Source organism: Tinamus guttatus, unplaced genomic scaffold (genome assembly GCF_059628265.1).
Source record: "Tinamus guttatus ecotype Peru unplaced genomic scaffold, ASM5962826v1 Tinamus_guttatus_pri_ptg000308l, whole genome shotgun sequence".
Lineage (NCBI taxonomy): Eukaryota > Metazoa > Chordata > Aves > Tinamiformes > Tinamidae > Tinamus > Tinamus guttatus.
Genome location: NW_028288842.1, coordinates 1133132 through 1157861, shown reverse-complemented (window position 1 = coordinate 1157861; position 24730 = coordinate 1133132). Strand labels below are relative to the sequence as shown.

General features: G+C 39.5%; 3 protein-coding genes across 3 annotated transcripts in view; 2 read left to right on the top strand and 1 right to left on the bottom strand.

The window, feature by feature from the left end:
• Positions 1-1140, top strand: part of GYS2 (glycogen synthase 2) — a 34431-nt gene extending 33291 nt beyond the window's left edge. Inside the window, exon 16 of the mRNA XM_010220046.2 lies at positions 672-1140. Coding sequence (XP_010218348.1) covers positions 672-887 — 216 coding nt within the window. The 3' untranslated portion in view covers positions 888-1140. The remainder of the gene's footprint in view (positions 1-671) is intronic.
• A 3347-nt stretch (positions 1141-4487) lies between these two features.
• Positions 4488-8580, bottom strand: SPX (spexin hormone). The gene is made up of 6 exons (XM_010220047.2): positions 8551-8580; positions 7555-7635; positions 7384-7441; positions 6092-6154; positions 5385-5468; positions 4488-4546 (listed from the first exon to the last, which is right to left on the bottom strand). The coding sequence occupies exons 1-6, from the start codon at positions 8554-8556 to the stop codon at positions 4488-4490; spliced, it is 351 nt and encodes a 116-aa protein (XP_010218349.2). The 5' UTR covers positions 8557-8580.
• Positions 8581-17654: 9074 nt separating this feature from the next.
• The window catches only part of IRAG2 (inositol 1,4,5-triphosphate receptor associated 2), a 35272-nt gene continuing 28196 nt past the window's right edge, over positions 17655-24730 (top strand). The window contains exons 1-8 of the mRNA XM_088528458.1: positions 17655-18280; positions 19017-19127; positions 19901-20081; positions 20287-20363; positions 20442-20520; positions 21315-21473; positions 22430-22547; positions 23501-23551. Coding sequence (XP_088384584.1) covers positions 17686-18280; positions 19017-19127; positions 19901-20081; positions 20287-20363; positions 20442-20520; positions 21315-21473; positions 22430-22547; positions 23501-23551 — 1371 coding nt within the window. The 5' untranslated portion in view covers positions 17655-17685. The remainder of the gene's footprint in view (positions 18281-19016; positions 19128-19900; positions 20082-20286; positions 20364-20441; positions 20521-21314; positions 21474-22429; positions 22548-23500; positions 23552-24730) is intronic.

Genomic DNA, 24730 nt, shown 5'->3' with positions numbered 1-24730 from the left:
GCAACCCAATAAAAGGAGAATTGTGGAAAGATATTCCAGAAGACAAGAGACAAAGAGACATTTGAACAGGGGATGTGAGAAAGAGGCTGTGGCGGGAACTGCAGGGGATCCAAATAAAGGCCCACATATGCAATCAGTTCTTGTGTAATGTCTATTAGCACCAATTTCAGAATGCAAGCTGTTCAATCCTTATATAAATTGTTTGAAACCAAATCTCCAGACACCTCCAGTAAGCAGCTCAATTTTTGGTATAATAAGGAGAAAGAGGCTCAGGCCAAAATCCCATTGCGTGGCTCTATTTTTTGCGGAAATTAACAGTGAAACTAGGAAAATGTTTTAAAACTGCAGGTGCATTCTGAATTTCTGCAGGTGCATTCTGATTGTGGATTCAGAAGGATTTTGTATATGAGTGAGGGTTTTAAGGTTTAATAAAGATACTGAGTTATATTTTGCAGCAGGCAGTGCTGGAAGGGCACCATATCATTGCATATGCTTGCTGCACAGAAGGACTGAGGGAACCTGCATTCAAAGGAATTTAGATTTGGAGTACAGAACAGGTTACATCCCATGACTAGCATTTTGCCTAGCAGTGCTGACAGCCTTAAATTCTTGTATACAATCAAATGAGGAACACAGTAATAATATATATAACTTGCTTCTCTTCCTGTCAGACGGAAGGTTTCAGGTACCCCAGGCCTTCATCGGTGCCACCATCGCCCTCTGTCTCTCAGCATTCCAGCCCTCAACATAGCGAAGCGGAAGATGAAGATGAAAGATATGATGAGGATGAGGAAGCTGAAAGGGATCGACAAAACATCAAGTCTCCCTTTTCCCTTGGAGTATTGCCGCAAGGAAAGAAAAAGCAGCATGGAGAATATAGGAACTGAATTCATTGCTCTTACCCTGGCAGGGTCTCCATCCACTCAACAGTTTCTCCTGCAGACTTGGCAAGCTTTGCGTTAAGGACAAAGTGGTATAATTAGGGAAATCTTAAGTGTTACTTGAGCTACACTGTTGGTTAACCTAATGTTATTTTACCTATAAGTAGTTTAAATGACAATTCTTTTCTCCCTCCTGGAGATAGAACAGGTTTCCCAAGCTTAATAAACCTACAGAATGTGACAGTCCCCTCATGAGCCTCTATGTTCTGTAGATAATACTTTTTTTCTGCATAATAATCTATACTAATCATAGTCCATGATGATAGCTCCATTATGGTCATTCTGGATAAATCTCTACTCCATTTATGTCACACCTTTTCCCTTCCCAAACTAATATGAACTTTAAGCCAGAGCTCAGAATATTTAGAGAAAAAAAAATGTTACACTGGGGAAACCTTGGCAGGGTTAAAAAAGATAAAGTGAAAAGAAAATGGTCTTTCTCCTTCCTCATGCTGTTTATCTTATTGTAAACTTACATCATTTAAGATCTATTTTTTTTTACAGCACACAGAAGTGTCTTGATGCAGTTGTAAAACATAGTTCCTGTGGGCAGGAATGCTTATGCAGTGGGCATTTTAGTTCTTAGAAGCAGATGAAGTCAACTTTCTGAAGTCCTTTAGACCCACAATAAACAGCAGACCGATTATTTTCTGATTCCTTTGGTATGTCTCTTACTGTTTTTCTTCTGTCTTAGACAAAGTTTATGGACAAACTGGTTTGGGAAGGGTATTAATGTGACTTGGGTCAAGAATGCCATTCAAACCTACATGCCATAGAGCAATGTGGGGATGGTCAAAAGCAACTAACCTTGTTTCTGCCAATTGTCCTGTTAGTCCTTGATCTATTTCACTTCTTCAGAAGAGGCCTATCTTAATAATTAACATTTTTCAAGTGCTTAGGGAATAACTAAACCTCATAAGGTCAACTAGACATCTAGATTGCCTTACAGACACTTCAATTCCTAGAGATGCAGAGAGTGCCTGAACAAGAGTTTTGTAAGTAGATCTTAATGCGAAGACACTAGCAAGGAGATCCATCTTGTATTTTTGGGATTTGTGTACCAAGAATTTCTCATGATTTTCAAGTTTTCCAGAAAGAAAGAAAGAAGGGAAAAGAAAGAAAGAAAGAGAAAGAAAGAGAAAAAAAGTTCCAGTTTTAAATCATTCTGAAAAGTCAAAACATTAAAAAAGAAGAAGAAAAAAAAAAAGGTCAAAAACCTGGAAGGGCAAGCATAGATATGGTAGGTCAAAAATATTTTTTGATAGTTTAGCAATATTTTGTTTCAATTTTTACCTTTGTATTTCTAAGTGAATAATATACCTTTTTTGAAAGAAAATTCACTTTAACATCAAAACATGAATTTATGCTTCAAAATGTTATTTTTCCCCCAACTATTATTGCTTGAAAGCTAATCTTTATTTTAAAAAATACTAAGTTCAAGAAATTTAGTGTTATTGTTTGGACTTCATTGCATCATTACACTGAAGAAAAAAAATCCTAAATCCCTATCACCAAAATTGCGTCAGTTATCCTCTGAAAATAATCCAGCACTTTCCTTCCTTTGTTGCCTACAACTAACATGGTAGCCACATGGTCACGGACATCTTTTTATCATCACTTCAGTGCTTGAAGATGCAGTTCCTACGTAGGTACTTTAAGTCATGCTAAACAACTGAGACAAAATGGACAATATGCAGTATGGAAGAGTTTCCCTCGGGCATTAAGACAAGTGAACAAATGTATGGCCCAGGTTGCAGATTCTTTTAGACGTGCCTGTGGAGTTTGGATTCCCTGGAAAGAATGGAGAGCTGTCTTGACATCCCACAGAAATTCAGCTGCATTGGTTTCAACACACGAGGTGAGTCCTGCGAGCACTCACCCATGACAGAAAGTCCACAGCTTTGCAGACATGACTGCTGTGAATGCTGTGCCCATTCTTCTCCGCAGTGGACCTGCAGGGGCCAAAGCGGCCATGTCTCTAATCTTATTTTAATTCCACCTTGACCATTGGGACTAACTGTCAGTACCAAGGCAATACAGCTATGGCAAAATGTTTCTGTCTTTTTGAGCCTGTAGTGTTAGGGGGAATGGCTTTTAGATCATTCAGAACAACAGACTGTCTCACTCCAATGCCACAGATTTCTAATTGACATCTGACAAGCTTGGTAGCATCTATCTGTTATATATTGTATATTTTAAAACAACTAAGATGCACCTGAGGCATTTAGAGCAGGCTTGAAACAAAGAGCAATTAAATGAATGAAAAGATTCCAGTAGATACCATTGATCTTCTAATGAAGTCCATTGTGAATGCCATAAACAACCTACTATATACTGCAATTGATGAATGTACTAGCACTTAAAAAAAAATCCAAAAATAAACAAAAAAACAAGGGTATTTCTATTTCTACAGTTAAGTTCTTCCATGTAGTGCTATAGATTAAAAACAATGAACATTCCCTATGAGTTCGTGGTAGGATTAAATTCCTTTGCTACTTCAGCTATGTTCCTTTGCATGGAGTTAGCATAATTAATTGAGTGTCATGAGAAAGATCAGAGAAAAGCAGCATTGGAAGATCAAAAGGACAATTAGGGCTAAAGTTAATAAATAAAACAGTTGCTTGGACACAAGAGTCATGTGGCTACTTTTTAATTACATGAGAACTACAGATGGCTTTGCAGTAATGCCACCAAACTACATAAATAATGTTAAATATATCCTTATCAGTATGGAATGATAATTAACCATTTTAGATATAATTCCAATTTCGCAGCCCAAAAAACATGCCCACAGAAAGTGCAATGATACAACAAATACCCTACATGCCTGTTGGCGTGCTTGACATTGGGTTCCTAGCCAGTGCCTCCCCACCAGCTTCAGCAGTATTTTATCTCCTGACAACAGTAGTAGCTGTTTGCCACAGTCAGGAATGAAGCCCTCATCCTGGTCAGAGCTATCCACACGCTGTCTTTATGCAGTGGGAGTTCAATAGGATCCTTCTGAGTATAGATTTGAAAATGTATGTTACTCTGGGGTGGCACTGAGCTCTCAGTAAGCACTGCTGCCTATTCTCTGTGCTGACGTGTTGCCCAAGACGAAATCCCCTGCTTTGCTGCCAAGAGGACTATCGATAACACACAGGGTAAACCATGAAGTGGTGAAAGAGTCTGCCTATATCAGAAATATTTTTTTAAAAAAATAAAGCTATGTGAAAAGTGGTAAAAGGCTTTCCAGTGACTTTTGAAAATTGCTTTTAATGAAATAGTTGTCTAGAAAGACAATTTTAATCATTTTAATCTTTCAGCTAAGACAGTACAGCAGATTTTAAACTTTGGGTGCCACATGCAAAATGGTCTAAACAAGACTGGAACTTCACAAATAATTTCTTATCAGAACGGATAACTTTTAATCAGTTCGCTTTCAAAATAATGAAATGAATATGTACATCATTCTTTTGGAACTTAGATGGAGATGGGCGAAATGAAATATTCTTTTCACTCAAATCGTGATTTCAGCATACAAACGCTAAAGAAATTTGAAATATTTCACCAATTTGATAGATTGTCTGTCAAGTATCCAGGGTGGTCACTGGTTTCTTCTTCAACTGCAAGACAACATACAATGGGGAAAAATAAGCTGTAAATAAAGGCAAAATCATTCACCCAAAGTTTTCAGGGGATAAAAAAGCCTTGGGTACAGTGTAATGTGACTATTTAGGTAGGAGGTACAGGCATCTGTGGAAATGATCACTACTTCTCTCATTTCCAGTGCTGTTTAGAAAGTTTTGCACTTGCTGAGAGGCAGATATTTCAGTAGAAGGCACAGAATTTTCATGAGAAGAAAATAACGTGTTCGTTTTTCTACCTGGACATTTGCCTTAATCAAAAATATTCTAAAATCACCTGAAAGTGATCTTCCGAACATGAACAGCTTACCTATATTTGACAGTTCTGTTATGTCCTACTGCAGTAAAGGCATGTTATTCCACAGAGTATTCTTCAAACAAGTTCCCTGCTTTGCTTAGCACGCTCATATTCAGAGAACGTCAGAGGATTTTCTCCTCTTGTTAACACATGGTTATCTTTAAAACTTTTTCAAAAAATCTGTTTTATCTTTAAAACCCCTGTTTATTCCTCCCTATCCATGATCAGAGACAAGCTTCACAACTTAGGTACATTCCTGTACTTGCATTAGCTACCACAGCTGCCCCAGCATCCAGGGGTCAGAGCATAGCACAGACTCTCCACTGCAAACATGGGGTACCCTGTCCTTCACAACTTCCCTCTCCCCAGCTGCTCCAAAAAGAGCAGAGCTTGAGCAGAAAGCAGTCCTTGTAATTGAAGATATAAACGGTAGAAAGGCACAGGAGATTAAACTGTTAGCAAACGAAATGGTGATAAATCCCTTTTGAAAGCTCAGGGTAAAACAAGATACGGACTTACCTTCTTGTGCTTTCCGGAAGGAACTAAGAAACAGGGCTGCATCTTCAGGGAGAGATAAAGGATTTGAGTTTTGACTGCGTGTTTCTAGAATCACAAAATCAGAGATACACAAAAATCACAGATAGAAAATCTGTTAGTGTTTAAAGGCATTTCTTCATATTTTGCTCTTTCCTTTTTTTTTTTTTTTTCTTTTGTCTTTACATCTAGGGAGCCAAACAGGGTGAAAAAAATGTTGTCTGCTTCACATTGTAACAATCACTGCTGAGAACCAGCCCAATAAATGCCTAAGGAAAATATTCTTCCTACTTTACAAAGCCAGAATAGCATTTTACTTTTTCATGTGTTTCTTATTTTGCTGCAAGGCTGTGCTTCCCACAGACACTTTGCCTAAATCTGATTAATACAGTCTACACTTGTCGTTTGTCAAAAATTAATAATTTGATTTTATTTTTTCCAGAAGAGAGAGAAATTCAAAGTGATTGTTGACAACCTCACTTACAGCCAGGTCAGTGTGCAACATCACCTCTTACATCAGTGAAGTCACACTGATAAGAAACTAAATCACACACATATTCTTATCATATGCTTTTTGGAATGAAGGAATAACAATGTGGAATTTAATTGCTTCCTTGAATATAAATACAGAATTCACAGATTTCTCCCCTTATCTAAGGAAAGATGCATTATACCTGTGCATGTCCACTTACCCAGCTGCACTCTGTCATACAGATCCTTTTGCTGGCTCTCATCTGAAATGAATCGACGTCCCTCTACAAAAACAGCAAGAAAACAATAAAAACAACTTCCAAATCTGTTGTAATTCCTACAATTAGGACAATTCCTACAATTTTTTTTCAAAAATCAAAATTACAGTGATTTTTATGCAAACATAAAATGTGATGCATATCTCTATCCTTCTGAGGTCTATCAGCACTAGCCCATCCTGAACTCAAACACAGCAAAGCAGACTTATTCCATAGAAGTGCGGTTTCAGCATTTTTCATTCTTGCATTAACTTGCTAGAGCTGTAGATATGGTGAAATTTACTGTCTTTTGCTACCTCTTCCCCTGACTGCCGTACGGTCAAGTCCCTCCTATTTTTTTTTTTTATCTATAAACTAATAGCCTTCAAAGCAATATGTCCATTTAAAAATGTAAAAGAACTACATAAAAAACACATCCTGTGCATCAGTAAGTTTGATACACAAATCAGTATAAAAGAAATACAAATTCTTATTCAGTTGAAAGAATCAGACAATACAGAAAAGTGTCAAATTCCTTCCTGTTAAGAACAGAAATAATTTTATTAATGTCACTAGAATTACTTCTTTTTACCCTTAGTGTTGTTCGGACCCTGGATCTATTTCATGTTGTTGTTGTTGTTATTTTTATTGTCTCCCTTTTTTTTTCTCCGATTTGTGAGCTTTCTCTCAAGATTCTTCTCTTTTTCTTTCAACTGAAGGAAACTAAGCTTTTTGCTGTCTTAATACGTATCTCCACCTGATAGTTTTTAATTTTGAAATAACAATTTACAATGGAATTAAAAAACAGAAACTATTTTTGTTAAATTTTGCATTTTTGCCTCAGAGAACAAATCCTTTCTTCAGATCTGTTTTGTTTATTTATTTATTATTATTTAATGGTCTGTTAACTCTGAATTAGCAACAGAATCCAAGCACTGTTTAGAAGTGGTTGCTTATGGTCTGAATATCTACTATACTGTTGCTTGCAATATAAACATATGTTCTGCTTGCTTCAGAAGGTGCCTTAAAAAATTAGATGAGAATAATAAATGCTAAATATATCTGAGGTACCTTAAAACCTTTTTAAAATCATTTCAAATGAATAAACTGTTTTTCCAATAGTTTTTACTTTACACTCTAACTCTGTACATTTTAAGTCCTTTTGTTTTGCTTTTCTTCTTCTAGGAACTAGGATCAGGAATTATCTAGTGGCAGGGAACTTTATCTCCTCGAAACTGAAACACCTTGGGACTTACGTGCACCCTTTAAATACAGCATAGCTTGAGGTGTCCAGTTTCTCCTTTGGAAATGATCCTTTGTGCCGAAAAAGAAAAAAGACACACGTTAACCATGCCATTATTAACAGGTAAAAACACTTAAACACACCAACCTGTGAGATTCAGGACTGCTGCACACTGGCTGTTTACCTGAGGAGCGCTCCAGGAGGAAGAGAGGAAAGAAGCTGCAAGCAACAGGGCCATCACAGATGCTGTCAGTTTATGCAGCCCCTGCACAGGACAAAGAACCACAAGATAACAGGAAAAACATTTCAGTTCCACAGATCTTCTCAAATTCAAATCTAATGTGAAGGCAATTCCACCCCCTGAGTTCTCCCCATCTTGTTGCCAAAATTATTCTATTTCAGTGGCTACTTCAGCTTTAGTTCAAAGTCAACTGATGACAGGTTGAATGTTAAATCAGATCTAATTTGTTCACTTTATTCATATTATTTTAAAGGATCCATATAGGTGAGAGTTGTCACTGAGACAAGCACTTGTGCTTTTTACAAGGACGCTAGCTCCTGCAAAAATAAGCAAGATACACAAACTTAGCGAAGGAAAAGACATAACATGTATGTTGATTTTATTAAACCACAAATGATAGAGATGAGACAATAAGAGACCTGCCATTTCAAGCAAATAACCCACAAGAGCAGGTCACTATTTCCTCAGGAAGAGAAAGTTTTTAAACTTAGCATCCCATTTGCATCAATCATGATTACAGACACGTCACGGTAGATGACTGTTAGATTCTTGGAGTTTGTTTGCTGAAGCAGCACGAATGTTTTGGGCATGAGTCCTCTGTGGACAAATCGCCCCTCTCCTCGTTCACATCATCCTGCTATTCTTGCATTAATAACTGTGATGAGCAACAAAGAACATCTAGCCACTGTGATTCACACTGGCTTATTTCATCCTGTTTTTGAAAGCAGAGTGTCCTATTAATTGCTTTTAATTGTTAATTGCTTTTTTTAATTCAGTGGCTTTGAGCATACTCAAAATAACTGTTTACATTTATCGCAGTTTTTTTTTTTAAGTTAAAATTACTAAATCCCTCTACAGGTCCTAAAACATTATACTCAAGTGAAAAAGTATGGATTTCAAACTAAAATGCTTCCCATACATCAAAAGAGTCTCACTCACCTTCATGCTCAGTTCAGCTGGAAATCTGCAGTCTTCTTACTCGGGATAGAACTACAAGATCTCCTAGTGGTTTGGGGGTCCCTTTTTAAATCTTCAGAATGAAGGTCCCCTCCCCTTCTGTGGCAGGGCAGAGGAATCTGACCAGCTCTCTCGTCAGCCCGGTGGATGGAGAAGATCTGATGACTCCCAAGGGAAACCTGTAGTCTTGCAAGACGTCAGAGAAATGATTGAAGGGTGGACACAGTTGAATATGCACCCCATTAGCCAGGTGAATACCTTCTGAATATATCAGCATCAACTCTGAGACTTCTCCCAGTGTGACGGCAATACAACGTCACCTTCCTGCCAGATGATCGATAACTTCGGTCAGAAGCAGATATTAATATGGATGACGAGTTCTTACCTAGGATAATCAAACATGTATCAGCCTACCATCCTTTGTGGAAGCTCAAAGTTACTGTGCAGACATAACATGCCAGCATGGGAAAAAAAAAGGTGACTTATCTGGTGTCACTAGGCTGAAGCTACTCCTAGCCCACATTTAGAGGATAAGGTCTCATTTGCTTCTCTGACAGTCTCTTGCCTGTAGTTTTCTTAATACAAGTGAAAATACATAGCTGAATTTAAAAATAATAATAATACTAATAATCATAAACACTTTGGCATCTCATGGATTGCTTGGAGTAAAAGCCAAAATCATGGACTTCAATAGAGCAAGCGGTGGAGAGGCAGACAAAGAAGGGCAGGAAGCAGGAAACAGAGAAGCCATTTTCCTAAGCTACTTCTAAGTGTTTGTTGAACTCATCACAGTTACAGATTTCATTTTTTTGTAAATCATTCACCAGTACAGGCTGGGGACCGCCCTTCTGGAGAGCAGCTCTGCAGAGAGGGACCTGGGTGTTCTGGTGGACGACAAGTTGACCATGAGACAGCAGGGTGCCCTCGTGGCCAAGAAGGCCAATGGGATCCTGAGGTGCATTAAGAAGCGCGTCTCCAGCAGGTCAAGGGAGGTGATCCTGCCCCTCTACTCAGCCCTGGTGAGGCCACATCTGGAGTATTGTGTCCAGTTCTGGGCCCCACAGTACAAGAGGGATGTGGAGCTGCTGGAGAGAGTCCCGCGCAGGGCTACAAGGATGATCAGGGGCCTGGAACATCTGCCCTATGAGGAGAGGCTGAGGGAGCTGGGCCTGTTCAGCCTGGAGAAGAGAAGGCTGAGAGGGGATCTAATCAGTGTCTATAAGTACCTCAAGGGAGGCAGTGAGGAGGATGGTGCTGGGCTCTTTTCAGTGGTGGCCACTGACAGAACTAGAAGTAATGACCACAAACTGAAGCACCAAAAGTTCCACAGGAACTTAAGGAAAAATGTTTTAACAGTGAGGGTGACAGAGCCCTGGAACAGGCTGCCCAGAGAGGTTGTGGAGTCTCCTTCTCTGGAGATCTTCCAAACCCGCTTGGACGCAGTCCTGTGCCACGTGCTCTAGGTGACCCTGCGTGTGCAGAGGGGTTGGACTAGATGATCTCTAGAGGTCCCTTCCAACCTTAAGCATTCTGTGATTCTATGATTCCCTAGCCTTGCTGGTTTTGTATCTAGTGTTTTTGCCTCTATTCCTTCACTTTCTCCTTAGTAAAATGGGAAAAGGAAGCAAAGGGGGAGGTGGTGCAAACAGGCAACTAGAAATTTAAAGCTTAAAGAATACTAATTAATAGAAAATTAACAGCAGCAACCTCACAAGGAGGACTAGCCTGCGGGGTAAATACAACTCAGCCCGTAAATGTGACAAGCATGAGGAGTGTCCAGTGCTAAGGTTTGATACAGGCTTTTTACCTGACATGATGTCTCTGTGGGGACCAGTTTGAAATACACTGCTACTGAGGATGCATTTTCTGTGCTAATGGGGAGATATTGTTTGGTTCTGTGCTAATGCCAGGTGAAATTGCTCATCCAACAGACAAAATGGGCATTAGCTCCAGCATGGATGCAAGAAATGAGATGGGAGTTTAGGTTTTGGCCTCATGCAACTCTCACTGTGCACTTCACAGATAACTCCATGTGACATGAACCTAATACTAAATCAAGTTTCCACAGTGGTCTAATATTAGGAACTTCGTAACCCTTACTCAGAAAGTGAGAAAACAAGGCAGGGACTAATAAGGAAAGTATCAAATTCTCTGTGCCTTTGTGACTTAAGGACCTAAGTACATTTACTTTCAGTGTGATCAGTGTGTGGTGTTTTAAAAATATATATATTCTAAATCACCTGCATAGAAATACATTAAGAAGTCTGTGGGGAAAACAAGGAGTGGACTCAGGGTTTGTCCATCCTACTTTAGTGATTAAAATTCAAATGACATTTCTTCTTCTATCATAGCTCATTCTTGCCATGATTCTATGAAAGGTAGTCATCTCATTCTTCCTGGAAAAGTAACCAGTTCAAGGATGTTAGATGGGACATAATTTCTTTGCAAACAGCAACAGGAGGGAACACTTTGGGTAGGACAAGCATTCACTGCGGGTGTCTGCGTTCATAAAGATCATGTGTATATGGACATGTATAAGCCTTGAAAAATGAAGTAGCCTATAATTGCGTTATGGATCATAACACACTAATAGACTGCAACGCTTCAGGCTGATGAGGTCTACATGAAACACACATTGTCAGTCCTGCCATTTCTCAGCTTATTCACATCAGCAAGGAAGCAGCTTTGGCATGTAATCAATACGCTACGTGAGGGAAGCAGAGCAAAGCTTTCTGTAGCAGCAGGACCCCTTGTTAGAAAGAACATTACTTACGCCTGTCCTTAAAGATGATCCAAAGGGCAATGATTGCTTATCTTGACACTATGAATGATACAAGTCAGTTGCTATGACTGGGGCTCAGCGCTGAGGTGGGTGGAGGAGTTCTTGTGTGGTGGAGCTTTACGTAGCCGGGTCAAACACACATTGCTGGGTTGTGTCATGGCTATGTATATTCCCCAGTCTTTCCCCAAAATATAGGCTACAATCATTTTGCCTACTATCTCTAAATTGCTGATAACAATACCAGTGACCTGCTACTTGCTCTTGAGTAAATGTTGAAGCTGCTGTGTGTAGGTGGCCAGCAGATAACATCAGCAAATATGGTATTCTCACAGTGTTAGGATATAAATCTCCTGTTACTGCAACCGCTGTCTCTTGTGCTTATTCTCATTTCCTTCGGGCTTTCATGCTAGTCTGTTAGTTCTTTGGCCGACACATCTCACTTCTGTTTGCAATATGAACAGCATCCTATACAGTGTAATTCTGACCCAGGCTAATCATAATATCTGAAAAAAAACATTGAGAACTACCATGGCTAAGTCTGGAAAAGAGGAAATTGCAAACAGGGAGTACTGAGTTTAACTTGCAGTAAGAGAATTTAAGTTTGACAGTAGAACAAGCTTTCTGAGGCTAAAACAGTGCTATATAAAGGCTGTGGATCTGATATTACTGAAGAGCTCTGGGAATAGTTCAGCCAAGCCCCTTTTAGGACTACCCAGCAAGCTGATCCTGCCCAGGGATAGAACAACTAACTAGATGACCTCTGAACATCTTTTTCAGCTCTGTTTTTATGTCCCTATGATCTTTCAGAGGTGACTCTGGACTTAACCACAAGTCCACTCAAACTGGCAGGAACTTTGTGTCCAAGTTCACCTTTTAAAACTACATCCAACTGTTTACTGTGTGAATCTTATCTGCAATCCACTGACACGTAAGAAACCTAAAATGTCATGCAAACATGTTTTTCAGCATTATTTTTCATAATAGACCCTAATCCCTCTGGGCAGTAGTATTTTTATGGTGCAGTTCTGAAGGTAAGATGTATTCTCTGATGTAAACATACATGATTAATAGCTGGCCTAAACTGAGATCTAACTTACCTAAATACTCCAATGCATATGTGTCCTCAGGCCTGATCCCAGCATGACTGCATCGTTACTACAGTTGTTTTTCTTCTTTTTCACAGACTTTGTAAGAAGAGCTGTGCTAAAAGTTACTTGAGGTGCTGGAAAAGCTGTTTTAATGCCAGCTTGCTAGGTACTTGCACAAGAGAAGTGACAGAGCCTTACTTGAGGACTACACTGTAATCATTGCCTACAGTGTAATCACCTACATTCAGGTCCAGGAACTAGTGTTCCCAGAGGTGCACTGGCAGAGGAGAAGAAATCTCAAGGGCAAAAATGAATATGTGACAAAAAATATTTATCTGTTAAGTAAAAGTGAAAAATCTTTTATGAGGTAAGGGATGTTTAAAAAATCAGGAAATAACAGAAATCAACAAATATTTTAAAGCTGTAAACACCATAAAGAAGGTATTACTTCTGAAACCATAGTAGACTACATCCTTTTTTTTTTGGTAATGGAGAAGCCTGGAGGAAACACTCAAAAAAAGAGTTCAGCTGAAAAACATATCTGGAAACTATTTTTCTCCAATTTTCAAGCAAGGAAAGAGAGATGAGCAGCTAAGTACCAGTATGTTACAATGTATGCTAGCAGCAGCTGTACAGCTTTTCAGAGAAGCAGATACTACTGAACATACCTCGCAGAGCTTACCTTTCTGTAATGACAGAAACACCAAAGGCCAAGGAGCCATCTGACCTTTTCTTCGTCCCCCTGAACTTGGCAAAGAGGATTTCTGTCTTTGTCAGGAAGTTACCTAGAGGGCTACAAGCTATGCTAAACATTACGCACGCGGTCATCTCGTCTTGGCCGAGCAGTACGTTTGTCACACAGCCTCAGCCATGGAGCCAGCAGGAAGTCCATGCTGGTGCTGCACAGCAGCCGCATGCCGGCATTTCGTTGTGAGCAGCGGGTAGAACTGAGGAAGAAGGCAAGTTAAACTGAACGACTCCGGGGTAATCGGACAGTCGGGTGTCAGTGGCTGCAGCCGCCTGCTCCGTTTAGTTGGGAGACAAAGCGTCCAACATGTACGAGCAAAGTCTGTAAAATGTACAGATCCTTTGGGTGGTTGCCCTTATCCATGCATACCCATGTGGGAGGGAGGGGATTTACATATTTCTATGTAAACACCGATTTATGTACAAAATGTGTAACGTATATAGAGGAAGATGTTTAAAGCCAAACTGGAAATCGCAGAGCATTTTTTTCAAGAAAAGTTAAGTGACTTAGGAATTCTGCTTAACACTTGTCAAACTGAAAATGTTTGTGTGCCCACGTAGCCTGTACATGAAGAATACTTTACTATTAAATAACACGCAACGTAATCCCAGTATTCAGAGAACAGGAATCCTACTTGAATACAAGTATTTTGTGTTGCACTGCTGAAACAACAAAAGCAGCTGTTGTTTGAAGCAAAGCTGGTTCCAGAGGTAGAAGTCCTGTTCAGGAGTGCATAAATAGCTCTACCTGATGCACCAGGTTGTCAGAACTGACAAACATTTCAGGATTGACAATTATGTTTTGGAAGTGGGTTGGAAATCAGTGTTGCCAGGTCTATTAAATCTCATCCCTCTCAATCCGCAGTGAAACCCTAGGCAAAACACAACAACATAGTTCAGTGAAGATGGGCCCTCAATCATGTGTATCTAAACTGCACACCAAGCCAAAGAGGAAGATGAGAATTTCAGGCTGCCAAATCCCTCACATCATTGAATCATGGTCTTACAGCAAAATGTAAATATTTCTTGAAAGCTGAATGAAGTAACACAAAAGGCATTTTCTGATTCAGCTGTTAACACGTCACTGGGATTTCACCTGTCCTGAAAGAATAAAAAGGGAAGGACTTGATAAAAGTTTTACTTTTTAAATTAGATATTACTGAGATTTTAGAGCAATTACAAGATACAAGAGATATTTTGAGGCATTACAAGAGTTTGTGCTTGTGTAGAGTAATTATCATCTTAACTGCACTCTCAGAAATTCAGGAGTTCTCCACAAAATGTGAGTGGCATTTGTCAGTTGAAAGAGGAGTCCAAATATGTCAATTGGACAATCAGAAATGTAAGTATCAAGAGTCTAGTTGTAGACCCTAGGAGCAAAGCACTTCTTTCTGTACCCCTTTTCATACTCCACCTATCTTAGCTTAGATTTCAAAATCTTTATTACGGGGATCATTTGCCCCCATGACCGCATTGGGGGGAGCATGCATGCCTACCCCTCTAGCTGCACAACAGCACAATTAACAGGGGTGACCTACACAAACCTCCTGAATAGAAGTCCCCTGTTTCTGTCACGATGTGAAAAAATATGGACTTAACATGTGACGTTTTCTCTCCGCATCAGGAAGTCTGAAGTCATTCCATACATATAACTCTCAAATATATGAGAAAAGAGAGGAGAAGAGATCTTCAGTTTCATGTTTTGATTTTGATTTGCTACTTCTGTATTATTATCAGCTTTATGCCTGGAAGAAAGAATGTCTAGTAAAAAACATCTACCAGCCAGTCAAACGAGAACCAATCAAGTCAGTGCCATGATCTGTGTTGATGCTGGATGATGGGAAGAAATTTCTACCCATAATAATCTGCATCAGACTGAGTTTCTGAGTTCTCTGCTCCAGCTGCTGCCAGAAGAAAATTAGAAGAGATCTGCTCCTGCCTGAAAGCTTAAAGCAGTTGGGGAAAAGAAAGAAAGGAGAACTAGCAATAGAAAGGAGAAACATCCCAAGTACCTGAGATCATACACAGCAGTGAGCTATTTCACTAATTTGCTCACTAATTTGAAAATAGGGGTAGGATAACAGTAGGACTTTAGGATGCACTGAAATTCCAGTAAAAATATTTAGCAGCTATAAGAAAAAAAGCATAAAAAGTAGAAGAGCTCAAGAGACTGACACCTGATTTGCACTTTACTGCACCTTGTAGGCTGAGTGGCAGGCAGGCACAGGTGTACCTCATAAAGCTGATTTTCCAGCAAATAAGCCCTAATTTGAGGCTAAGCTAATTTGAGGCCTGAAGCTGCTTCAGCTAGGATCTCAAAGGAACAGATAAAACAGCTTTAGCTGTCCTACCCTCTCTCTACAAAAGAGAAACAGAAGGTGTTTTTTTCTGCGTGCTGCTTGGTTATTGTAAGTATAAGTTCTTAATGCACTTTTTAAATGGGGATGCTGCAGGTAATATTTAGAAAGACTGTAGTTGAAAGCATTAGTTTTGTGTAAAGCATGCTTGCTCATATATGTTGGAAGATCTTATGTACTTAAAGAACAAGCTTAATTCTAGCTTCAATGTTTTTCATTTTTCCAAAGATGTTCTGAATCTCTAATGTAGGAAGCAGCTTCTGCTTCCTGGTATTTGCTTTCTGGGGTAAATCTTTCAAATGGGACGTGGCAAGAAAAGTGCATAAAGACTGTTTGGATATAAAACATAAAAATCCACAGATATCTCCTCTGAGCTTCTGGCCTGCAAAAACCTTGTTATGAGGCCAGTTTAAGTATAAAACATTGAGTATTTTTTATCTGCTGGCAATCTGGCTTCATAAATACCTATGCGTGGTTTTCCTCTTTGTGTTACAAGATTATGCAAGCAAGTGACTTGTGTATAAATGCTACCAAAGCTTGCTATTATTGCTGTTTTTAGAAAAAGAAAAATATATCTAAAGGCTAAACAGGGTGTTAACTTCTAAGTGTGGGGGAGGCTCGTTCACTTTGCTGCCTGATGTGCAATGTCTTGGTTAAAGAAGACACAGTTCAGTGAAGCCTGTATCCTTCTAGGAGCACGCTGGTCTTTGTGCTGTGCAGGGGGAATCCCGGCTGGGTTGTGGGTGCCAGTATTTTGCCCTTGAAGGCAACCATGTCACTACCCCTATTGCAAGCACCACTGTGTGAACTCTGTTATTTACTTTTTCCCACTCTTTTTTTTATTCCAAACAGAAGGCTAGGCTTTGATACCGCTGCTCTGATAGTTATGCTGTGTTTAGGTAATTCTTATCTTAAAGGTAGTGGTGACTGTTACTGTCACTAATGTGGGATAGACAGCTAATATAGACTGTGCTTCTGGCTGTTTCCCTGTTCCATAGCTTAGTAAAACTTCAATGAGTTGAAAGCGATGCATTGGTGAAAGGTAGGTACTGAACCTGAAATATGACTTCAAACCTGTGCTGTGAGCAAAGTCCACAGTGGAAAAGCATGAGATGAAAGCGCATGACTATTCAGTTCAGGGTGAAAAATGTTGCAATATGCAGATTAATGACGGGTATCTGTGTGAGGGCAATTTTATCCTTGCAAAATCTATCTCCTGTAACTTAGGTGCACACTACATTTGAAACATCTGTTTTAAACCTCACCCTGAGAATAGGAACTGAAGCACCTTGTAGGGTGCATTTGTTGGGGAAACTCCAAATGTGATAATGTATGCAGTGACAGCTGCAGCTGTGCTAATCAGTAAAAGGAGAAACAGCTGCTTTTGTAGGTTCACTGCCATGCTGAAACTCCTGTTGTGGCTGCTCCTCTCCCAGTATCCACAAAGAACAGCCCAGAGTGACATCCCAGTATTCTTTAAAAACAAACTGCATTTAAACCTTAGCTTCTGAAGCCTATCAGAGGATGATATCAAGAAAGCAGTGGTTCTTAAACTGACTTGTGTAAATGGCCCATGGAATGAGTTTGGAAATCAGTAATGTCTAGTGCTATAGAAAGTAGCTTGGGTAAATATCTTGGCAAATGTGGTTATTGGACATAAAGTTATAGAAGTAGGTAAGGAAGTACACGGTATAAATGTGACTGAAAGTAATAACTCATTCAAATATATAAAAATCTAATATGAGGTAAGATGAGCTGGGTAATGCTGCTTAGCATTTCCCTTAATCTAAGACGGTCAGCTGATGCAGTTCTTAATTCTTTTTATTTTTAAATACAGAGACATGTAGGTGTGTGTGGGAAAAGTGGCAGGATTTTGGAAAGCCTGTGAGGTTTTTCCCCCGCCCCCCCCCCCCCCTCCTTTTTCCACACCAGTCTGATATCCAGTTCTCTGTAGAACTAGAAGTGAAGGTTTTCTGTGTTGGTCAGGATGTGGACCAAAGATTATCAAGTAACTTGACACTGGAGTTCCAAATTGCCTACTGAACAGACAAATGGTGTAAAGAACACACTTACGCTAGTCTCTCTCAATCTTATGTCTTGTCTCTTTTCCTGTCAGACACTTTGCAGGAGGAGGAAGTTGATAATGTCTTCAGAGCACGGAGCTAGTAAACGGCATCATAACCCAGTGGAAAGTATTTGCAGAAAGATCAAATCCATCCAAATGATGGACCAGGTCACTAATCCTGCATTGCAGATACCAAAATTTCAGTCTCGAAACTTTGACAGTCCACAGTATAATATCAAAAAAAATCTTGAAGAAATCCTGAAGAAAAGAACATGTAGAAGCCATAATAATACTACTCTGCTTCTCAGAAGTGCCAGTAGTGACAGTACCTTCTCGCCAGACTTGCAGGAGCTGTCGCCATGTTTCAGGCATATCTCTGACTGCTCTTCTGCTAATGCCACCTACTCACTCACTGGTAGTGGAGAGAAGACTGGTAAACCATGGACACCAATATACCATGCTGAGAAGAGTACTCCATCCTTCTTCAGAACTAGAGAGGCTAATGCCCAGAATGAGTTGTGTGTTTTATCGAGCACTGAATCTAAAGATGTGCCTCATGACCAGAAGTACCTTACATCAAGTCCAAACATATATTTTTTGACATCTGATCAAAAGTCAGAAGGTGCCGTAGTACGATCTTCTGTGTCAAAGAGACTATCTTTGACTGAAAGAGGTAAAATCTTGGAAATAAAAAATTCTAAGTCAAGTAAAACTAGACATCAGAACACCCAGTCTACATGGCAGAATTTCTTTACTGCTTTAAGAGCATTAGTTTTTGGAATCACACCAATCTAATGAGACTACAGAAAGAGCTGTGTAGAACCATAATCTCCTCTGAAAGTTATTTAGGTCTGAAACTTTTTCAAAAAGTGAGGAAGTAAACGCTTAAGTCAACATTTTCAAATTTCCCAATTCCCTTATTGGGAGTTTATTTTGTTTCTTTGTTTTATTAATTTGCTTTTACCTTTAATGTAGAAGGTGTGTGTGGTAGTGGTGTTTTGTTTCTCTGTCTTGTTCCTGGTATTTTAGTGATTGATTTTTAGATTCCTTTTTTTTTTTTTTTTTTTTAAGAAATCTGATAACTCTTTACTAGCATATATTGGGGGGGAAGGGATAGCTGGCTTCCTAAAATTCTGTTTATATGTTTACTTTATGCAGAAGAATATACATCTATGTATAGAAGTAGATGTATAAACTAGTTCCCAGATTCTGAGGCTCCAGCTATGGACAAATATCCTGGCAATATTTATTAGAAATCTGTTGTATTCTTAATTTTCTGTGTATCATTCAAGCTGTGATGCTCCCATGCTTACCATGCTCACCTGGGCTAATGGGTAAACAATGCCATAGTTAGAGATAGTGATATGTGAAGCTTGCACTGAATTAATAGACAAACTTATCCTTTGTAGGATGGAAATGGTCTGTGGGCTCCAAAGTTGATGACATGTATCATATAAGCATGATCTGTGAAGAAGACTTCCTGACTACTACCTTCTGTGCATGTGATGTAGAGCATACAGGTTTGCTGGTGGCTTTTTGTTGTTCTCTTTCCTGTTGGTACATTTTCAAGGCTCAGATTGCATTATGGTTTGTAAAGTGACAACCTGTGATACCCTTAGACTGAGTAGCTACCTTAGCCGGGCAATTAAATATGGGACAGATACTGGGTAAAGCTCTGTACTTCTTCTGCACACTGCCTCTCTTCTATATCCCATCTAACCCTCCCACAAACTGGCCTTTGCTCTACTCTACAGAATTATCACGCTTCTTCCTATCCACCTGGTTAGAAATTATTTCTTTTAGGCATTTTCCAGTTAGAAAAATGAACTTTTGGAAACTTCAGAACAAGGGATTACTCTGAGTTCCCCATCTAATATGACTAAATCTGCAGGTGGCTTTTTTGTATGCATATGTTATTGATTGTTTGGGTTTCTTCTGGGGGTGGGAGGGTGTCTAACAGCATGAAATAGAAATTATCAGTCAAAGTGTTTGCCCTCATGTTATGAGAGGCCTGAAAGTAGTAGCACAGCAAAGGAGGCTTTTTTAATGATGTTAGTATGAAAGTCTAGCACATTTGTTTTCTTTCTTCTTTTTTTTTTTTTTTTAAAAAAAAAAAAAAACCTCCTAACTACCCCAGATCACAAAAGAACTTCAGTGATCACTTTCTTGTCTATTGGGCAATGCATTTGCCATAGTATAGATCAGTTGCATGCCTTTTCATAGAGTTTCCCACCCACTTTGATGTCCTGCTGGGCTTCAAAATCTGGTGCTTGGACACCTCTGTCTATCCTAGGAAAAGTAGCTGTTTCCAAGCTTGTTGATCTTCTGAGACATACGACTAGTCGAGGATCAGAGGACAGTGGCCTTGAAGAGCTGTGCAACATGCTTGACCCGGATCAAAGAGATGTCTCTGTGGACCTAGAAACATATCATGCTATCATGAAGGAGTGGATTGAAGACCGTAAAAGAAAATGGTAACAGCTTTTTCCTCAATCTACCTCATAAAAGCTTCTATCAAAGCAGGAGAGTAGAAACCATTCCTGTGACTCTTATTTTCAGTGTCTTAGAACAAAGATGGCATCAAATCATTCTGATCACAGTGTATTTCTTGACTGTAAATTCTTAAATATAATAAGTATGTAATCCAATAGCAGACTAGTTCATGTTTTCTTGCCTTAGGGAAGAAGATTGCACAGAGGAACCAGCAGCAAACACAGATGATCTGGAATCTAAAGTACATACAAGCATCTCTGAAGGTGCAGAACACTTTGTTTTGGATGTATTGAGGGGAAATCTGCACTTTCTTAAGCTTTAACCAGAAATATCTCTTACAGCAAAAAAGATGTCTGTTCGATTGAATGTTACTTCAGGCAGCTTAGAGGCCTTTGGGGGTGATGCATCCAAAGGAGACTTGTAAGTTCATTTAAGTAATGCATTTGCAGAAGTTAGTACTTCAGCTTTCATTACTCAAGAGCAATTACCAGAATCATTATTTTGGAAAACTCTTGGCAGGGTTTCTAATGCTGACCTCAATGTGCCACCTCTTGATTCTATCAAGTTCTTCCTCACAGCTTCTGCTCAGCAGTAAAAACATGTTAATAACTTAGAATGACCAAGATATCAATAAGCTATGTTGATTGGCCTACTTAATTCTCTGTAGTCAAAGTTTTGCTGTCGGTTTCTATTCCTCTTTAAATATTCTTCTTGCCCCTATTACACTAGATTCTTGGGTATCTGATCATGGAAAACATTGCCTCCTGAATTTCTGGTCCTTAATTTTGCTTGGGCATTTCTCTTTACAATTATGACTATGATTTGGATTCAGTAACAGCAAAGCCCTCAATAAAGACACCAGAATTTTCAAAGATAATGTTCACATTTTATACATTTGCATTTTTGAAAGTGTAGGTAGGGAGTGGAAAGGGGTCCAGGGAAGAGAAAGGACGCAGGACTTCTGGGTTTTATTAATTAGGATTAATAAATTCTAGAGTAATTTGTTGTCTTGATGTTGGCCTAGGAGAAGATTAATAAAGGCTTAAGATATTGTCTTCCTGTCATCTAGCCTTGGCACTTAGCTCACACATGGCTTGTAATATCACTGGACATCTGCTTGCCACTCTAGTCAGTGTTGCAGGACACCAAGACTTTCACAAAAGTCTAAATAGAACCAGTCACCTTCATCTTTTCTGGTTTTGTGACTGAAACAGAGAGACTTCTGACTTGATAACCTGCGTCGCAGACCTGCAGTACAACAACCGGAGGCTTCAGGAAGAGAACAGCAAATTGAAGCTGACACTGGAAGCTGTGGATGAGGCCAACAATAAATTAGTGGCAGATAACGAGGATCTACGTCAACAAATAAAAAGGTGGGAGACCTTAGCACACCAGGTCTGTGTAAGGCTATGACCAGGCTTGTCTTTCATGAAGCAGGCTAGCCTTGTTTGTTTCTAGGCTCACCAGTGCTTCACGGCAGCAAGTTTCATGAGCTATTGCAGTGTCTGCAAGGCTTAGGCCTGTGGCCAGTCCTAGGTCAAATGCTCGCTGCTAAGCAGTGGGAAAATATGTGTACAAGAGCTGTTTAGCTAGTCCCTTAAGGAAGTGGGGTGAGTTGTCTCAGTGTATGGCTGCGGCCTGGGCATCCTTTAAAGTCATGAGTACGTGACTATTTTTAGTGAGTTCTTAGATCTTATCCAAATGATTGGATTTATGTCAACTGCCAAACCATTCCTAGTCTCCCTGGGGGAGATTAAGGCAGGAGTCTTTCTGCTTGGCTAATGTGGGATATGTGTGTATGTGACAGACCCTGTGGTCTGGGCTGCTCCACTGTCTAGAGCTATTGGTGGAAAAAAAAAAAAAAACTTCCCACATTTTGAAAAATGCATAGGCTGATGTAACAGATAAGGGTAGTGATAAAATGATGCAGAGTTTGAGAACTGAACTCTCCATAACTATTAGCAATGAGATATAATAGATATGTTTGTACGCTTGGGCAACCAGACAGGCAGATTTATCTGTTACAAGCTTGCTTGTTGGGTAGGTACAGACAAGAAAAGGCTTGATAGGTACTATCTTTGTTCATCCCTTATTTAGAGAGTGGAAGGGCACTTCCCTCACACAAGGAACTTGAGCAAAGATAAAATAAGAAGATGGCAGGTGCGTAAGCCCTTTGTTCCAATCTAAAGCGATGGGCTTAAACTTGATTGTTGCTCTTATGTTAAGTATCTGTGCCAAAGAAGAGTCCCTGGGGGCTTCTGTTCTTGTATTTCAAGCTGATCTATGACCAACTTGCTTAGTTTTTCCTGGATTTCCTTCCTTCCCCCAGTATCCAGCACTCGGTGATGAAAGCCAAATTGCTGGAGGAAGAATTAGAAGAAGCAAAAAACAGCCTGAACTTCTCAGAAGAGAAGAGGCAGCAGATTCTGTGCCAGAATAAACAACTAGTAGGTGATCTTGCTTCTCATTGTATGTTGTACAACTTCTTGGCTGTAACAATGGTATGACTAATCTGCCCATAAAAATCATCAGTACCCAGCAGAACTGAGGCTTTCTGAGGGAGTTTATAATTAGTTCAAAAATATAATTGTGTAATGTGATGCAACTTTTTTCCATCAGTTACAGCATAGAAAACAATTTTCAGTGGACTGGTCCTTTTAATTATCTTGCATATAATTACACTAAAGACAACAGTTTTCACACTGCTGACATCAAGCCTCATCTAATTTGGAGGTTGATATATCCTGCTAGGAATTTTGAGTGCTGCACATGGCTTTTGCAAAGAGGACAGGAGGCTCAGTTCAGAGAAAGGAATTTATTTCAAAATGTCCTAGGCCACTGAAGAAATTTGCAACCTGCTGGAAAGCTGTCCATCTGACCTGACAGCTGGAGGCCAGGCAGCTTTAGAGTGTCTGAGAGGGTGTAAGCTGCCTACATGGAAGTATCTGAATTGCCACCTAGATGCCTGGGGTGGTTATTGGTACCTTTTTCCTGTCTGATACAAGTAGCGTAGTGTGTATAGGCTTTCCAGATCTGCCTTGACTCAGATATGAATGTAACTAGCCATGTATATTCTAGCCCCTGATCCTCTAGTGGTCTGGATTTTACTCAAATATGAAGTGTTGGGACCAAACCTTGAATTTAGCAAGGGCCATATCATTACGGGTCCATGAACTGTGACAGCTGCAGCACTCCTCTTTCTGCAGTCCCCTCTGACAGTGTAAAAATGCCTTTCTGCAGCTTTCCACTGGGCCTGAATGTGCTTGTGCTCCATTGCTTTTAGTAGTAGTCTGACTTTGAATGTTAAATTCAATAGGCTAAAAAGAAAATGTTAAAAGTGTTACTTGTGCAGATGTTTTAAGAATTGCTATTTTTAAACATGACTTTTCTTTATCAAAAGGAAAAAGAAAATCAGTCTCTCATCATCAAAATGACTTCTCTTCAAGAAGAGGTAAAATAAAGCACAGCTTTACAAATGCATGGCCTTGTCTAGCTAAAAGCGCACGATTAAGAAACAAAATGTTTGTTCAACATTGAAGCCTGAGGTGCCAAATTAACAAAATATTTTTTGTTTCATGAGAATGATTTGTCTTAAGACTCTATATTTTGACATTGCACTGTGCTTCAGACTTTCCATTTGGTGGGCAAGGACTGAGGAATGAGAGGGACAGAAATAAAACAGCTTTCCCTTGCACCACTTTCAAATCTTGATAGACAAACTCTAAGTATTTCTAGTTAACACAGCTCTAACTCTGCTTCTGTACAGAGTATAATCTTCATCTAACACTTTTTTCTTTTCAGTTGAGGCTCATTTCCATTGCCCTTCTCTAAGATCCAAATGAGGAGTTCTGTATGAAACTGTAGCTTCAACAAAATGCAGTAGCTGGGGACTTCTCCAAGCCTCCTGTAGATCCTTGCCCAGTGTTAAAGGATCAACCTGAATGGAGGAAATACTGCTCATAGATGTAGTGTATATTGATTCCAAGAATTTGTTATTGGATAGCAAAGTAGTCCCTGTGTATTGCATGTTTACCATATTCAAGGTTCTAAAAACAGTTCTGCTGCTGCAGGTCTAAAAGCTCTTATTTAGTTTTCCAGGTCTGGTAATTTTTGAAACTATGGGTTTTTGAGGGGGATTTTTCTTTTAATTTGATCAGGGAACTGAAGAAATGAAAACTGAGGGAGAAGCTATTTAAATGGGAAAAGTTCTGTTCACCTGCATGGAAAACAAATTTCTCAGAAATCTATTGGAGGTGCTGGTGTTACTGAGTTTAATCCCACTCTTAAATTTCTATCTTTCAACCAAAAGCTTGCTTCCAATGGAGACAAGCCTGAATTTTGCTTGTGTCATCCTACAAGTTTCTTTTTTGATGCTAATTTCAAGATGTTGCTTTGATATGAAAAATGCAAATTATAGATGAATTTAAAGTGCAATGCAGTTCTTGCCCCAAGTGTTTGTGGGACAGCCCTGGGGCTGTGGTAGTCCTGACCTTTGCAGCATCAGACCTTAACTTTGAAAAGTATAAAAACATCAGAGGAAGAAGTACAAGAAAGCTTTGTATACGCCTAAGTGTTGGCACTGCCTTAGAGTAGGCAGTAGTTTGGGGGTGAAGTTGTCATTATGCCTAGA

Coding starts and splice junctions, on each gene's coding strand:
- SPX (XM_010220047.2), bottom strand. Junction 7,442..7,554: donor CCTCCTGGAGCGCTCCTCAG/GTAAACAGCCAG, acceptor TTCGGCACAAAG/GATCATTTCCAAAGGAGAAA. Junction 5,469..6,091: donor GTATGACAGAGTGCAGCTGG/GTAAGTGGACAT, acceptor TTGTGATTCTAG/AAACACGCAGTCAAAACTCA.